We start from the raw sequence: 16,963 nt of genomic DNA on the forward strand, positions 1-16,963 counted from the left end.
ACAAGATACAAATATTGTTTGAAAAAGTAAAGACAAAACAAGATCATGAAAACAGAATTTCACTTTACATTTAAAAAAATTGTCATTTTCTTAAAAAAACAAAAACATTATGGTTTCCAAAGATTATTTGTGCATTATTCATTTTTTCATGCAGAGGAAGATTTAAATTCCATCGAAATATCATTGTATTGTTTTGATAGAGAGGCAGAAATTAAGAGTTCGGTAACAGAATGAGCAATTATTAATACTTATTTAATGAATAATAATAAGATTTCAAAGACATATTAGGGCCGTCTGCACCATCCCAACAATCTTGAAATTATTTGCAATGGAGACGCAATTATTGCGCTAGTTTCATAGGATTAATCTCGGGATTGCAATCCCAAGTCAACTTGGGATTATTTGCAAAATAGCGCGCTATTTTACGAATTATCACGCTAATTCCTAGGTGCAGATGCACTCGGGATTATTTATTCACGGCGTCAGACCATAATGCATCGATGCCTCGCTCGAGCAGGAATCACTCTTCTTGCAATGGTGGAGACGGAGTTTCTGGAATCTCGAGATTAATCGCGAAGAGGGCAGATCATGGAATATTGTGTGCAGAGCTAATTTGTAGGGAGTTAACAAGATTATGAAAGTCAAGTTGTATTTGTTGATCATATTCATGATGACTTCATAAATTCTTGAATATTTTCTCAAAGTATTAGAAATCTATTGTATTTTGGAAAAGAAGTTTGTGTGATATTCATCAGAAATTGTGTTTGAAAAGAAATACCAGTATACATAAATGCACCTTGATTTGGTTTTGTGTCTTGTTAGATTAATCAAAATACCACATTGGCCTGAATTCACGAAGGTGGGTAAACTCTTAACCAATTACTGGCAAAACCCATCGTTTCATGTCATGTGATTAATTCGACCCCTTGGCGTTACAGTTTGCATTTCACAGAGATGGGTTGAAGATGTACTTAATAGCGCATTTCTGGGAAAATTCACATTTGAAAACCCTGGGGTCTTTTTCATAAAAAGTTAAAATGGCAGCTACCATGGTAACAGGGCTCAGCAGCCAATCACAATCAAGGTTTCCATGGTAGTTACAAAAATGGCAAAGTTTCAATAGTTGTAAATCTCTTATGAAATTGGTCCAGGTTATAGGTAACCCGCCTTCAATGTGTCACATCAAGCCACTGAGAGTAGCCACCTTGAAATATATCTGATGAAAATTACCGTTAGTGTAAATTTTATACAAATACTGCAGCGAGAGATAATTTATGAAAGGTTACAGCATTTTTATATATTCCATCTCTATTGTAACTTAGTTTAAGACATTTGATGTACATATTAATGCTCTACTTTGTGTAAAAAATATTTATATTCTAGTTTATTCTTGCATGAACATGAACAAATTGAATATATATTATTGTTGTTTTCTCAAGGGATTGAAGAACAAAATATGATGAAGAAGAACAAAGTATGATGTAGGTTTATATTGATAACAAGTGAAAACAAGCAATGACAGAAGTGTGTATTTTCTCATTTGACGTTGTGCAATTTTTATGTTTGTTTTTATTTTCCAGGGTGCTCTGTCTGAATGTAGGCTCATACGTTGAACAAATGCGTTTTGTCTAGTAATATTTCAGAACTTTAAATGAACATTGTAAATTTTTTTTATGATTTGCGATTGTTACGAGTTTGTGTGCGTTACCTGTAGAATGTTGTAATGGACACTTCTTGGCCCATGGTTCAAATCCCTGTACAAACCAAATCTATTGTTTGGCAAGCATTTAGTCCAAATTTACAACATGCTATCTAGGTCTTGTGCATGACTTCACACACTAATTATGACTCTGATATATAGTGCCAAAGTTCCTGCTGAAGAGTTGATCATGAAATGACTGAATGTTCTAATGAATATGTTATTTTCAATGAACTCCTAGAAAACAAAATAAAAATATTATGCATGACAAGGTTGTGTTATAGTTTTGAAGGTTCGGCAACGCTAAGAATGATGATCACTTGTAAATTAGCTAGCACATTTCAATTAAAGCTTCTTTGATGAATGAGAAACCAATTTGCAATGTCAATTCCAATTGTGCGTAAAATCATGCCCAACTTCACTCACAGCTCTTTGAAACACTCCACACATGCAGGATTTGATACAAGGGGAGTATTTCATTTCAGGATGTTATTATACGGTGGTTTTCAAAGCTATTCTCCCTAATCAAATCTGATGCATTGATTATAATTGTAGCTTGACAATGGGTAGTATCAAAACAGTGAAATCTTACGTCATGGCCTATCTAAAAAGTAATTTTGTGCATTAGCAGTCCTGCTTGCCATATTTTTAATAAAAATATCACAAGGGCCTATTCTTCATTTTCATTGATATTATGATCTTTATCCAGTAAACTTTGCATTTATTGTGTGTCATATGGATATGATATGATATGAAAATGGATATGATGGGTAATTATTACCTGAATGAGGCATTTTGGAGACATGATATAAACGCGTATTTTGTCTGTCTAACTGATTAACTCAACATAAACTACGTCACAATGGCTCGGTCAGCGATCAGCTGAATGACGAGTGACCATAATATTCGTACACCCCTCCTCCCCGAAAAGAGTAATTTTCCTACTGCACCTACGTACAATAATTAGCGGTCCATAATATCCGTATTCCGAGCTCATCAATCCCCAGCGCATTTGTGGATGCGTATAAAGAGATACGCTTCATAAGGATCCGCGCACCAACAATATACGTCATAATAAAGACAACGCTGGATCCGAGCGCTTGTAAGTACGTCATAATGGTAAAGTGCAGAATTGACACTAGAGGCTTGACCAAGGTAAGCCCACAATTTAGTTATATAATCTATCAATATGTTAATTTAATGTACCAGAAAGAGGTAACAGGTAATAATAATAATATTGACTGGCGTTACTTTCGGGAGATACCAAAAATATTTCCCTCACTAGACCCATATTGCCCTCGTCTTCGACTCGGGGCAATATGAGACTAGTTTAGGAAATATATTTGGTATCTCCCTCAAGGCCAGTCAATATTATATAAATATTCCATTCAATCTTATCATTATTGATTGATTATATACAGTGTGTATTGTTTCATTGATCAATCGAAGCTTTTGCAAATCATGTATTTGTATCATTCCAAACAACTTTGTGTGATATTATAAATGCATCGTAGTGCAATAAAGTCACATAATATTCAACGTGTGTTGTGTATAATTCTTAGAATATTCATTGACAGAAAAAAGAAGCCTCCATTGATGATTTGGTATTCTTTTTTTTATTAAATCTGCATGATATGAAATTTATATCAAATATATCTCTTTACATAATCACAATTCAATATTAATAATAATTGGATCAATTTGACAAGAATATATACATCTCTGTATAAAATCACTTGACTGTACTATTCAAGTTCATGAGACGATGAAAGTGAACATCAAAATTAAGATGTCAACGTGTATATATTGTATTACTGTCGTCACCTCTATATTTCAGTAATATAATAATCACAATAATATCTTACATTCTTTTTTCCTGTAAAATGAATCTTGATGATAGTGAGCTTTGGATTTACAGCGCTACTTCTGTGACACACCTATTTGGCAGACCACGTTGCTATGTGCATGCACAAAAACAACTATGTACTCTCAATCCTTGATGCACCTCCCCATTTCTAAGAATGGACCAATTTATCATCCTCAAAAATCTCTGATGCATTCCTAAGATCCTTGGTTGGTTGTATTACATCATCATAACACTGAGAGCATACTGCATGCAGCTAAAAAGAAAATGCATATCTGTATGTACTTCAATGGTAATTTCTCCTGAATAACCAAAACTGAATCTTTACAAAACATAAAAGTGATTTTGTAAACATGGCCAGAGATGCAAGGAGCATGCTTAGCACACTAGCAACATCCAGGATCACAGAAGTCCTGTTGCAAATCTAGAGCTGCCTTATGGTCTTGTTGCCGCATTCGTGAAATATCAGGTAGTACCATCCTGTGCTTTCTCAGCAATGTCAAATCACAAGAGCTTTGAAAATACTCTTAAATATATATATATCAGTGATATGCAAGCATTAAGTTCTTTATGTTTTGGCAATACTTAAATTAATATGGAAATAAAACCTAGGTAAGCTCCTTAATTCTTGTAAAAATACTCTTAACAAAATTATAACAACTTGAAGTTGTTATTAATCTACTTGCGACCAAGAACAGCAATTGAAAGCAGTTGAAAAATAATATTTGGCAAAGTGGATAAACCTAAGAAATATGTGGTCAATATTCATAAGCATTATTCTCTATGACGAACTTATTAATAAAACATTTGCTTTACACCTCTTTGGACAACACTGAAATGCATTTACATTTTAGGCAAGTTGAAAATTTACTATGAGCAAGTTATATAATATTTGGCATAATCAGAGATCAAACTTCTAGCGCCTAGTGTAAATAAAATATTGGTCTTAAGAATGACGTTTACAGGGGATTTGCTCAATTATGCATATTTAGATGGCATCAACAGAAATCAGCTGTAAAGTAAAATGAAGGAAACATATAATAAAAATATAAAAAAAGAATTAATGAAATTAGTGCAAAGTTAATAATACAATTTAATATACTGTATAATGATCATAAATGTTATAATGCCCAGCTACAAACATAACCATATACAGCATTGGTGCTGAAAAGTTAGGGAACCCAACCAGAAATTGCACTCCTTCGTGCCAAGTGTTGAATGTAGACAACAACGCTACAATGTTCGGCGGGCCCAGAGAAACAAACTTTATTGAATATTTTCTCCCCTGATTTCTTAACTAAATATCTAAAAGATGGCAGAACTTAACACTTTAAATATGTTCACTTTCTGGTGGGGTTCAATAACTTTAGCACCACTAATATTCATAATATTTCATAAGGTTTAATTTTCAGAGCAGTAAAATTGCAATCTACAATATTGGTAGGTGTCTAATAAATGAATAAATGACAAGTCTGATATTCATTCAGATCGCCTGACAGATGAACATATACCCTAAAATGTATATAAAAAATGCAATCATAATCAGAATGGGAAAAATCAAAGAGTATAGCTAGCATACAGACATTCAATCTTTGGAATGGATTTTCCCATACACTATCTTGGAAGTTGTAGGACACTAAACATTGACTAATACAGACACATCCTATAAAAACTTATTTTCATAATTTTTGGTATCATAATCACACGACAATTGAGAAAAGTCAAAGACAGTTTTCATGAATTATGGATTATATTCTTTAGAATGTTTTGAGGTAATAAGCAATCATAAAACAGTGAAAACCCAGGATAAAGTGATCTCGCATAAAAATCTTTGAATTGTCAATATATTGCTGTAAGTTAAATATTGAGTGCAATGTTTCATGCAGACCTGGGGCCCGTTTCATAAAGATTTACAACTGTTGTGCCTTTGTCATTATGCCAACTACCATGGTAACCTTGATTCTGATTGAGTGCTGAGCCTTGTTGCCATGGTAGTTGCCATAATAACATGGTAACAACAGTTGTAAGTCCTTTATGAAACGGGCCCCTAGAGTGAGACTACTTCACTTCTTGGGTACACCTGAACACAATTTCCTCAGAGGTATTACATATTACCTGATTTGCGAATTCATTTACAGAGAAGCTTTAATAATTTCTGCACCATTATAGGTGTAAACACAGTATTAGAGCTTGCTTGGGACCCAGTCTCTGTACTTTTTGTAATCGATCCCATTCTGAGGAGTACATCTCATCACTTCTCCGTGTTTGCTGTCATCTTCCACGAGCTGGATGAAACCCTCAGCTACCATTGAAACTCTGGATAAAAAAACATGACAGATTGTAACAGAAGGGTATCCAAAACAAGAAAATATTTTCAACAAGCTTATGTTCTGTGCACTATCAATGAATCAATAGAATAACAGGATAAACATGTATATATTTCTTTGAATGAATGAATGAATGAATGAATGGTAGAATATAGCCTGCCCTTTGTAGAGAGTATCTAAATAACTGTACTAAAAAGGTATATATTCTGGTTAGACCTTAAACACCAAGTCCACCCCAACATTTGGTTGATTTGAATAAATAGATAACAAGAACAAGGCGAGCACATAATATGCCAGCCTGTAATACAAAAAATGGAGTTTTTGGTCAAGCAAGAAAAGTTGAAGGTGGCGACTTCATCTTTGACCTTCTGACCTCAAAATCGATAGGCTTGCTGAGATCTATGCTAGTATCATACACACCAAATTATATGAGCCTTGGTAAAGTTCAACTAAAGTTATCACGTTTACAAGGACTTCAGAAGGGTAAGATGAAAACATGTCAGTGTGACCTTGACCTTTCACCTTTTGACCTCAAAATCAATAGGCTTTCTGTGATTCATGCTAATATCATACAAATCAAATTATATGAGCCTAGGTTAAGTTAAACTGAAGTAATCGCATTTACAACGACTGCAGAAGGGTATGATACTAGCATGGATCCCAGGAAGCCTATTGATTTTGAGGCAAAAAGGTTAAAGGTCAAGATCCTTCTGCAGTCCTTGTTAACGCAATAACTTCAGTTGAACTTAACCTAAGCTCATATAATTTGGTGTGTATGATACTAGCATAGATCTCAACAATTTTATTGATTTTGAGGTCAGAAGGTCAAAGGTGAAGTTGCCCCCTTCCACTTTTCTTGCTTGACCAGTAACTCGATTTTCCACGATACAAGCAGGCGTATTATGTACTTGCCTTAGCGATACTCTTGTTTATATTGACTTTGATTAAAGTGTCATTGTTATATTTTTTTTCTCCATTACATCCTTTGAAGTATTTCTTGGGGTGGAATTTGATCTTTAAACTACATATCTATAGAAACTTGCCCTGGGCCCCATCGCACACAAATTACCATTATAACTTTGCCACCAAATGGTAACTTACATAGAATCCTTGATTTTGATTGGCTGTTAGTCACCATTACCATGGTAATTACCATTAGATGACAAAGTTACCATGCAGTCCCAAATGCACTATTCTCCAACAGAAGTGACTCAAGTACTGGGCCATTTGGCCCTTTGTAGTAGTGTTTTGTCTAGATGCAACTCAGAACATTACATGCAAGTCCCAAATGCACTATTCTGCAAAAGAAGTGACTCAAGTACTGGGCCATTTGTCCCTTTGTAGTTGTGTTTTGTCCAGATGCAACTCAGAACATTACATGCAAGTCCCAAATGCACTATTCTCCAACAGAAGTGACTCAAGTACTGGGCCATTTGGCCCTTTGTAGTAGTGTTTTGTCTAGATGCAACTCAGAACATTACATGCAAGTCCCAAATGCACTATTCTCCAACAGAAGTGACTCAAGTACTGGGCCATTTGTCCCTTTGTAGTTGTGTTTCGTCCAGATGCAACTCAGAACATTACATGCAAGTCCCAAATGCACTATTCTGCAATGGGCCCCTAGTGAGATTTTATGATAAACCTGCGTTTGTTTAATAGGGAAATGCTCTTTTGGGGCGAAGAGGGAAAGAGGGAGGCAAGGGGCTGGAGCTTAAAATACTCACGGAATAGTTTCTAGTTCTGAACCATATATGGCCTTTGCTACGGGATGCTTGATCAACTCTCTCATTCCTTCCAGTATCGCTGTCTCACTGAAGCTTGGGCAAAGGCAGTTTATTCTAACGTTCTTAGGGTTGAACACTCGGTCTCCAATCTACAGTATAGAAACAGGAGGTTGAGAAATAGAGAAAAAAAGGTCAGTGAAAACTCATTGGCCTTTGCAAGGTTATGAAAACCATTGGTTGAACCCATGGTTTGTGCAGATTTCCTTATAATCCACGCATAATTTACAGCATATCGATAAAAAATATTACCAATACTGATGCAAGCTTTTGTCACTGTGCGCCAAATTGATGCCTGTTGTCATGGTTGAGTAAGCTGGTTTATTCATGAGTCTACTGTTTAGAACAGTGGACTCATTAACTCAAAACAGTGAACTCATGAATAAAATATAGCGTACTCCATTGTGGCAACAAGCATCAATTTAGCACAAAGTGGCAAAAGTCACAACAGTGTTGGTCTTTTTTTTTTAGATATGCTGTAAATTAATCATAAATTATACAGGACATCTGCATAAAGATTGGATCCAACCGATGGTTTTCAACACCACCTTTGTGAATTCTGGCCAATGTCACTTGGAATCAGGATGTTATTGGTTTCTCACTTGACTGAGCATATAGAAAACATGAAGCATGAAGTTTGAATTTAGAACTTGCGATCATGAGATGGATTCTCACCTGCACACAATGGAAATGGATTGAAAAGATATTAAACACTGCTTAATGTTAAAAAAACTAATAATCTGAACAGAACATTGCCCAAGAACCAAGGTAGACTCTGTTTGAACTATCCATTGGATCTAAAAATGAAGAACAAAGCATTAGGGGGTTATGCAATATTTTATAACCTGGCACTATTTTGACTCACAATCAATTTATTATGCATAGCAACTGGCACTCAATTTCATTTTCCCCAATAAAAGAAAGTGGTTTGACAGAAGCACAGTCACTTATAGTATATGCCTGAAGACACTAACAGCATTCATCCTGCCCCCCCCCCATAAAAGGGGTCAACAACTGAGAACCAAAAAAAATAAGGAAAAAAAGGAATAAAAGGTAAAGAGGTAAAATATGAAACTCTTTTCTTGATTATTTCATGTTAAAAATCTGCCAGATTATTGTATTTTCTTTTCAAAAGTTATTTGCTCACTCATGGCTATTCGGAACCCCCCCCCCCACACAATGTTCTGCCCTCTGACAATATGTTAGAAAAACTGGATGTTTGTGAACACTCAAAACCCTTGGAATCCTGCCAATACCCAAGAAATGCAGTTTGACTGAAGACTAGGTAGTAGGTCAAAAGGCGGTTTCAAACCGCCTCGATCACAAGAATCCCCGTTAAATTACGAGAACTTTTTAAGGCTAAAAAATACCCGTTAATTATTCCTGCATTCAGACCGCCCCGAAACACATCCTTCGGGATAAGTTCCCGAAGTTACGAGCATGCGCAGTGTGGTCTGATAAGCAGGCAAGGCGGGAGATTCAAAATCACAAGCCCAGCAGCCACCCACGCCGCCGCGCCCAACGACACGCTGGGATAAAAGTTCCCGTAATTTGCTTTCACATCGCCAAAATACCTGCGACCTTGGAAAAATCCCCACGAAAGTTCTCGTAATTTCGCCAAGTACCTACTATTTAGCGGGTATTTTCTTTCGGGGAGATTACGCGTAGTTTGCTTTCACATTACCAAAATACCTGGTATTTTCTGATCGGGGTAAATTTCCCGATCAGAGAATACCTGGAACTGGCGAACTTCGAGGCGGTCTGAAACCACCTAAAGTAAATCAATCATTAAACACTGTGGGTCTCTTTTCAAATTCATCTTTTCATTTGTGTCTTGTCTAACTTTGTTGACTCTTGTTTGACAAAGACTGACCTTTGAGCTTGCATTCGAGCTAAAAACTCATGACCTTTACAACAGATATTATTATTAAGAAAGAGATTGTTCTGCATGCATCACTCAGAAGCTGTATAACTGTAATAGCCTACTGTATGAGATCCCTGATTCTAAATTATTGAAATTGCAGAGGGTTCAAAACACCTGTGCAAGACTTATTTGTGGTTGTACAAAATTTAAATGTATCACACCAATAATAAAGAACCTACACGGGTTGTCCTCTGGAAGTTAGGAAAGCGACATTCGTAAACAACTTCAAATCAAAACTAAAAACATTTTATCAATAACAAGTATTTTAGGATTCATATAGCACAGTATAGAATATATGCTTTATTTCTGCACTCTATAAATCTTACTATCATTAATTTATCATTAATATAATTATCATTTTTATCCTCCTCCTCCTTCTTCTCCTCCTTCATCTTACATATCCAATTGTCTTCAAACTTTATACTTCATTTAAGATATTAGTTCAAGAGCAAGGCCATGGCCATGTATCAGATCATATGATCAATTGTTTTATTTATCGATTTATTTGATTTATTAACCCAGGGTAGCCTGTTCAGTGATTGAAACACTATTCTCAATCAGGGCCCTGCACAAATACATAGAACAAACATAATACATTATATACAAAACATGTGAAATATACAATATAATTACAATAAAGTGAAATAATGAGTAAATTGCTAAACAGAACCAGTATTCAGCACGATTTCAGTAGGAAATCAAGGGGAAAAAATCAGGAATGTAAATTACTTATATTTAATTATATTTGATTGTAAACACTGATTTTAGCTAGACTTATGTTTATCTTTTAAATATTAAACAAGTACTCAAGTGCCCTGCAGCACAGAGTTATGTGATCAATCACTAATTCAAAAAGACACTTCTGATAGGTTAAGCAATAGGTACATACAATAATCTCTATTGGCCATTGCCATCTAGCAATTGATTGCACCACCTTGGTTAAGGTGCCCTAGCTAATCTACTAAGTTTTAGTATATGTCCCAAGATTAAAATCTTCTTAATCATTTGTTTATGCTACACATATGACTTTATTTGCAAAACTTATTTTGTTCATTATGAATACATTGAAATGAAATGAACAAATCCATTCAAATCAAATAAAATGTTACTAATTACATGTACATATCAGGGAAAAGTCAACACTAAATTCTGTAAGAAGGGTAACCGATATAAAAGAGCATGAGAAATATGTTAGTGATCAATATCTGTATTCTGGGTTTTCCATGTGCATCACTCTCCTCCACGCTATCAAATTTCTCCCATTAAAATATTCCATGCCAAAATCATAAAGCAATGTAGTAAGCATACAAAGTGTACCCGGAGAGCTTTGCAAACACTGGTTGTATATGTGATGTCACAGAAAAAAGGGTTTGTGCAAGCATAAACATCACATAATATGTCCACAAAGTAACCAGGGCACTGGGAACGATTTTTAAGTGGAGTAGGGTTGCTGATGTAAATTTGAAAAGCAAAAAAAAAGGGTTTTACTACAAAATGAAGGTCATTTTTGTTACATTTGTCCATTTTAACACATCTTCCAGAATACCCAGAGTGCTGCTAAAGGATAACAAGAAACGCAGCCCCCCCCCCAGGAAATTTTTGGCACCACCAGCACCCCCACTTCCCAGGGCCATGATAGTAACTTACCTCAGTTTGTGCAATTCATTAAATAAATTTTGCTTACCGCAATAGCTCTTGTGAATCCTAGTACACCATGTTTAGCAGCAGTATATGCAGGTGCCAAGGGCATGGGCAACATGCCTGAAAAATACATTACAGTGTACCTCTTTAAAGAATGACAAGCATAGATATCTGAATATCTTACGTCAGTGAAACAGATTACAAGCACATTTGTATAGTTAAGACAGGCAGAAGAGAATAATAGCAGACCATCAACGAAACCTTGTGGGACACTTAGACGCTGTTCTCATTACAGTCCTAAAACTAGTTTACCGGAAAGTAGTTCAGTGGAAACTAGTTTAATGTGTAATGAAAACGCTTGAAGCAGCTTTGGAAGCAAACTTCCAAACAACCAGTTTCAAGATCGATTTGACATGTTAAACTGGTTTTAGCATAAGTGCGGAGACAACCATTCTTCAGGAAGTTATCTTCCCATATGTATTGTGTAGAACGCCTGCACTCTGGTATTAAATTTTAGAGTGTTCCAATAGAAACAACATTTTGTTCCGTAAAGTGGGTTCTGAAAACAATTTTAGGAAGATCAGATGGGAACCATTGGAAAAAAATCTTTCTAAACTCGTTTCCACTAAACTAGTTTTAAAAGTATACCGAGAATGGGGTGTTTGTCACAAAATTATCTTGTGACTTTTTTGGGGGGGGGGGTAATTATGCATATATCATTTTAACAGCAACAAGGCTTTTATTCATTATTTGTTGTTGTTTTATCTGAAAATAATAAATTTTATTTACCAGAAGCAATTACATTGTACATGATTAACTTCTGTTCATAGTCTACATAACAAATCCCTGGTCTATGTAAATTATCTCTAATCAAGATTTCAAATCTAACAAATCTTCACAACTTTTAATAAATAACAATCAAATTTTGTGACATATTACAGCATGTAATATTGACTTAGTCTAGCACATTTTTTTGTGAGGACTTGCTTGAAAGGATATGATTTCCATAGTTCTGTTTCAGTCTTTCAGACAACCCTTTATAGAAAATGAATTACAGATGATTACAGATAATTTTGTAAATCAACTCTTATAAATTGATATATAATATATACTTCTTTTTATTCATCTATGTGAACCTAGAACAAGGCAAAGCTATCATTTTCTATTTCTATAATGTCCCCAAAACACTTGAATTTGCATAGTAAATGGACATAATCAAATGTAAGTTTATGAAGTATAAAAATACATCAGCCTGCAATGATGGGGTTTAGACAAGAAATCCAACTCAGTGTTTTTTTTGGGGGAAAAGATTAGCAAAATGAAAATATGACCGAAAATGCATTAAAATTTGTATAATTACCAGCCATGGATGCAATGTTGATAACAATACCTCCTCTCCCTCCGTTTTTCTTATCCATCATCTGCCTGGCAAGAAAGGTGCCTCTCATGACAGCTACCTGCAAAACAATTATAATATTATGGTAATGATATAATATCATAAATACTCATAATGAAAATTGAAGCTTGAAAACGGGAAATAAATGAACAGAAAAAATTGACATGTGTGGGATGATAATAATGTAAAATTATTAATAATAATGATAAAAAATATAACAATGATGATGATGATGATAACAACAGTAATAACAAAAACAACAACCAAGAACAATAATGATAAGATAAACAATAACAATAAAATAAACATAATAACAACAATAATGCCAGATAAAACTATGAACATTGTACATAAAGGAGAAGGAAAAAAACACTGGCTTGTTGGGAGCCATACAGATTTGAAGGAAACCATTATTTACAAATGTTAAACAATAATTGAAGCTTACCAAGTCTACATCAACAGTTCTCTCCCAGTTGATCTCATCTCCTATTCCAGCATTGTTGCAGACAATGTCTATGCCCTTATAATGCTCAAGGGTCTTTGAAAAGGCATCTGTAGAAGGGGGAGATAGAGAGAGAAATAATATGAACAATAATTCATTATCAGCTAATTAGATAAATAGTAAAACAGTGAGACGCATAATGGAGGGACAAAAATATTAACCCAAAGGGTATATAATATCAATCATATGGAAGTGTTTGGTAATTTTTGTTAATACTCAAACTAGAATGGGAATAGAAGATCACTAAGTTTACCTTCTAACTGGTCCTTTGAAGTAACATCACATTGAAAGAAGCGGACTTTATCCTCCCCGTATTTCTTGTTGAGTTCATCTTCTGTGGCCTTTCCCTTTGCAGAATTGTAATCGACGATACTGACTCCCTGTTTGCATCAATCATGAAAATTGATGATTAATAAGAAATAGAGCGTTTTTCATCCTTTTATAGCTATAAACATCTTTGCCCTTTTTCAGGTCTAATGTGGCCCTTTTTATAGCGAAAATCATTCTCCTTACAAAATGACCACAGAAAAACAGCCTTTCTTTCCCTTTGCAGAATTGTGATGGATGATGCTGACTCCCTGTTGATATCAATCATGATGCAAGTAAGGTCCCCATTAAGAGCTGTGTTTTTATTAATGGTATCTTTTTCACATTTATGTCAAATGTGGCCTTTTATAGCTACAAACATTTTCATTAAAAATGACAAGATAAACAACCACAAATTGGCAAATATGGTACACTTTGTAAAAGTATAGCTTGATTTAAAAAAATGTACATTCTGAAACAAACTGTATTCATATACACCATTTTCAATTAAAATGTATATGTTTAAGTATAAAATCTGTGAGAATCTATGAATTGTAACAAAAATAATATTTCAATAAAATTATACAAATAGATAATTCAATCATTAATTCTTATTATTAATTAGAAAGAAATTATTCTTCATGGGTCAAGCTTCACTCCTTAGTCCTTTTAAAGGCACGTATGACTTTTTATAATTGGAATTTGAAGTGCCAAAATATAGATCCAGGATATTCATGACATATTACTGATAGCACTACATAGTACTTACTAAGCTATATATTCCAAATAATTTCATCTATGTTCAAACAAAAATATATACTCTGTTCCCGGAAAATGTGTTTTTTAACAGCAAAAAAAAATCTTAAATCACTTAATGCAAGGTTTCAAGACACTTGGCATCCCCTTGGCATGCCATAAAATTGCAGTCTTCCACAAGGTGGTAACTTTGAAGAGTTTTCATTATCACTAGCGTTCCTACAGGTAAAAAGTTGAAACCATTAGCTGTCACTAAAATATAATATTCATGGCAACAATGAATTAACCTGAATAATGTACACATAGATAACAGGCAATATATGGCCTTTTTTCACTTCGGTCTATGGATCGTCTTGTCGGCACAGCTGGGGTACAAGTTAAATGATTTTTTAGTAAAGAACAATTTATTTACGATTTTATTAGGTAACACTCTTTATCAATGTTCTTATTAATTGAAAGCAATACATGTTTTTTATATTTTGATGACACAAAACACTTAAACCTTGAAATTTTATACCAAATCAAACAACTTAACGATTGAATTTAAAGGACAGTGAAATATCAATATTGCCTTTAATTTGTGTTAAATACATTAGAAAGATATCTTTACAAACATCATTACCCTTGACATCAGATTCCATTAAAATATAACAATGAACTGCTAATATCATCTTAGAAAACGATTTTAAATCCTTTACTAACTGGTCCCAAATAACTCTGAATAGCCATCATGTTGCCCCCCCCCCCCTGAAAATTGGTGTATACAATCAACTTACTCTAGCACTCCTCTTGAGTAATTCCTCTGAAAAGGCCTTGCCGAGTCCTTCAGCAGCACCAGTAATAAGAGCAACAGCACCTTGAATTTTCATCTTGATATCACACTAGTAAAATATAAATACATTATATTCTAACATATAGGCTTATATTATAACAGATCTTATTTCCACTTATCCTGTATGTATGAGGTTATATCACCTCTGTTTACAGTTGTATACAAGTAGAATATGCCAGGAGCGGATCCAGGATTTTCCAAAGGGGCCGGGGTATTTCAACTTGCGCAACATACATAACATTCTCCACTAATTTATTTTCTTATGACTATCAAAACGGAGGGGCACAGGCTTGATATGTGTACAGACACACAAAGAGACGAGTGTTGGTTGGTTCCAAAAACAAAATAGGGCCATTCAATCATTCTATTGTATCAAGAGCTAAAGTTTTTAGAACCAACGAGACCCACAATGTAAAGTTTAAACCTCTATTGCTCAATAAAAATCCATTTGAATTTCATCAAATTTTACATTATAATTCAGAATTATATACTTTATAAGATAAAGAATCCACTATATTCATTAGCTCTTTAAAAAGTAGCAGCACCTTCAATTTTGAAAATAATGTGTGAAAGATGACAAAAATTATCTAAAAAATTGAAATTGATATAACAAAGTTTAGAAGTACAATCTTTAATAAGTACTGGACTTTATTCACAAACCCAAAATGTTTTCACCAAATTGTGTGTAGTTGTAGAAAAAGGTATACTAAATAGGTGCTAACATTAAACATTGGGGTTCATGTGCTTTTTTTCAAACTATAAGTTCTTTTGTTGGAGCAAATGTGCTTTTAAAAACACACAAGACATAACTGGAAATGTATACATAAAGAAATATTCTTCCATCTTCTACTTCCATTCACGAGTGGATACCATGTGCGACCATGGGGTCTCGAAGAGCACCCTGAACACGTAATTTCCATATTCTGAAAATGCACCCCTTAACAAGTATTGGCGTGTGAAACCCTACCCTTAACAAGTATTGGAAACAAAACAATACTCTTGGCAAATATTCCCTGAAATGAACCCCTAAACAAGTACAGGAATGTTTTGTTACGGGTCCTTTGGTCATCGGCTTTACCTTATTTGGTTAAGTACGACCCCACCTTCTACACCTCGCGCAAATCGGACTCTAAACATGAAGTGTTGGGGCAAAAAGGACATCCTTTATAAAACATTTTAATTTTGTTTTATCATCCCCGCAAATTCGACCCTAACGAAATAGAGACCCTTTTTTCATTATTTTTGTGTTTTTGACACCCTTATCACGTGCCCTATCGTGAAAAGACATCCTTTTTACATGTTTTTTTGGTCGTGCATGGTATCCACTAGCTCCTCAATGTAAGTGCCCCCCCCCCCCCCCCCCGGGTGATTACTGCATTTGTTCACTTATCATTGTGACGTTGTATTTCGTAAATAATATAGGGATGCGAACAAACAGTGGGGGAATTGGGAAACGTCCTTTAATTCTTAAGATTAAGTTAGAACATCAAACATAGAGGTGGATAATCCACCTCTAGATCTATATGAGAAACACCACCACGGCCAAGAGGTCGAGGACCCCGCCCCTCTCCGTATGATTGCAGGTAAGGCTCTTGCTGCATCCCCCAATGAACGGTGCTCCTCGCCAGTCATACCGGGCCGTGACTCCCCGGCGCCGGCCCGCTCGCGCGGTAAAACCTCGCCTCGGAACTTCACTTGATGACTTTGATGTGCATTTTTTCTCAGTTCACTGTTCCGTGCAGGTCCTTTCCTATTCCGCATTTAATGATCACATACCGGTACCAAAAAGTGAAATGAATTGACATAGGCATTGATTTATTGGCACGATTTATTTCTGCTTACCTCTTGATTTTGGATTCACAACCAAGAAACCTTCCAGTACCGTATGTACTGTACCGTACGCTGTAAAAAATGCAATCGGACTCTAGCTATCCG

At 35.0% G+C, this 16,963-nt stretch overlaps 1 protein-coding gene across 1 annotated transcript; it reads right to left on the minus strand.

The window, feature by feature from the left end:
• Positions 1-4,021: 4,021 nt before the first annotated feature.
• LOC121407842 (15-hydroxyprostaglandin dehydrogenase [NAD(+)]-like) lies at positions 4,022-16,956 on the minus strand. The gene is made up of 8 exons (XM_041599072.1): positions 16,871-16,956; positions 14,973-15,077; positions 13,388-13,514; positions 13,078-13,184; positions 12,597-12,693; positions 11,280-11,356; positions 7,615-7,763; positions 4,022-5,879 (listed from the first exon to the last, which is right to left on the minus strand). The coding sequence occupies exons 2-8, from the start codon at positions 15,063-15,065 to the stop codon at positions 5,747-5,749; spliced, it is 783 nt and encodes a 260-aa protein (XP_041455006.1). The 5' UTR covers positions 15,066-15,077; positions 16,871-16,956; the 3' UTR covers positions 4,022-5,746.
• Between the last annotated feature and the right edge of the window lie 7 nt (positions 16,957-16,963).

The sequence above is a fragment of the Lytechinus variegatus genome, chromosome 2 (assembly GCF_018143015.1).
Source record: "Lytechinus variegatus isolate NC3 chromosome 2, Lvar_3.0, whole genome shotgun sequence".
Taxonomy (NCBI): domain Eukaryota; kingdom Metazoa; phylum Echinodermata; class Echinoidea; order Temnopleuroida; family Toxopneustidae; genus Lytechinus; species Lytechinus variegatus.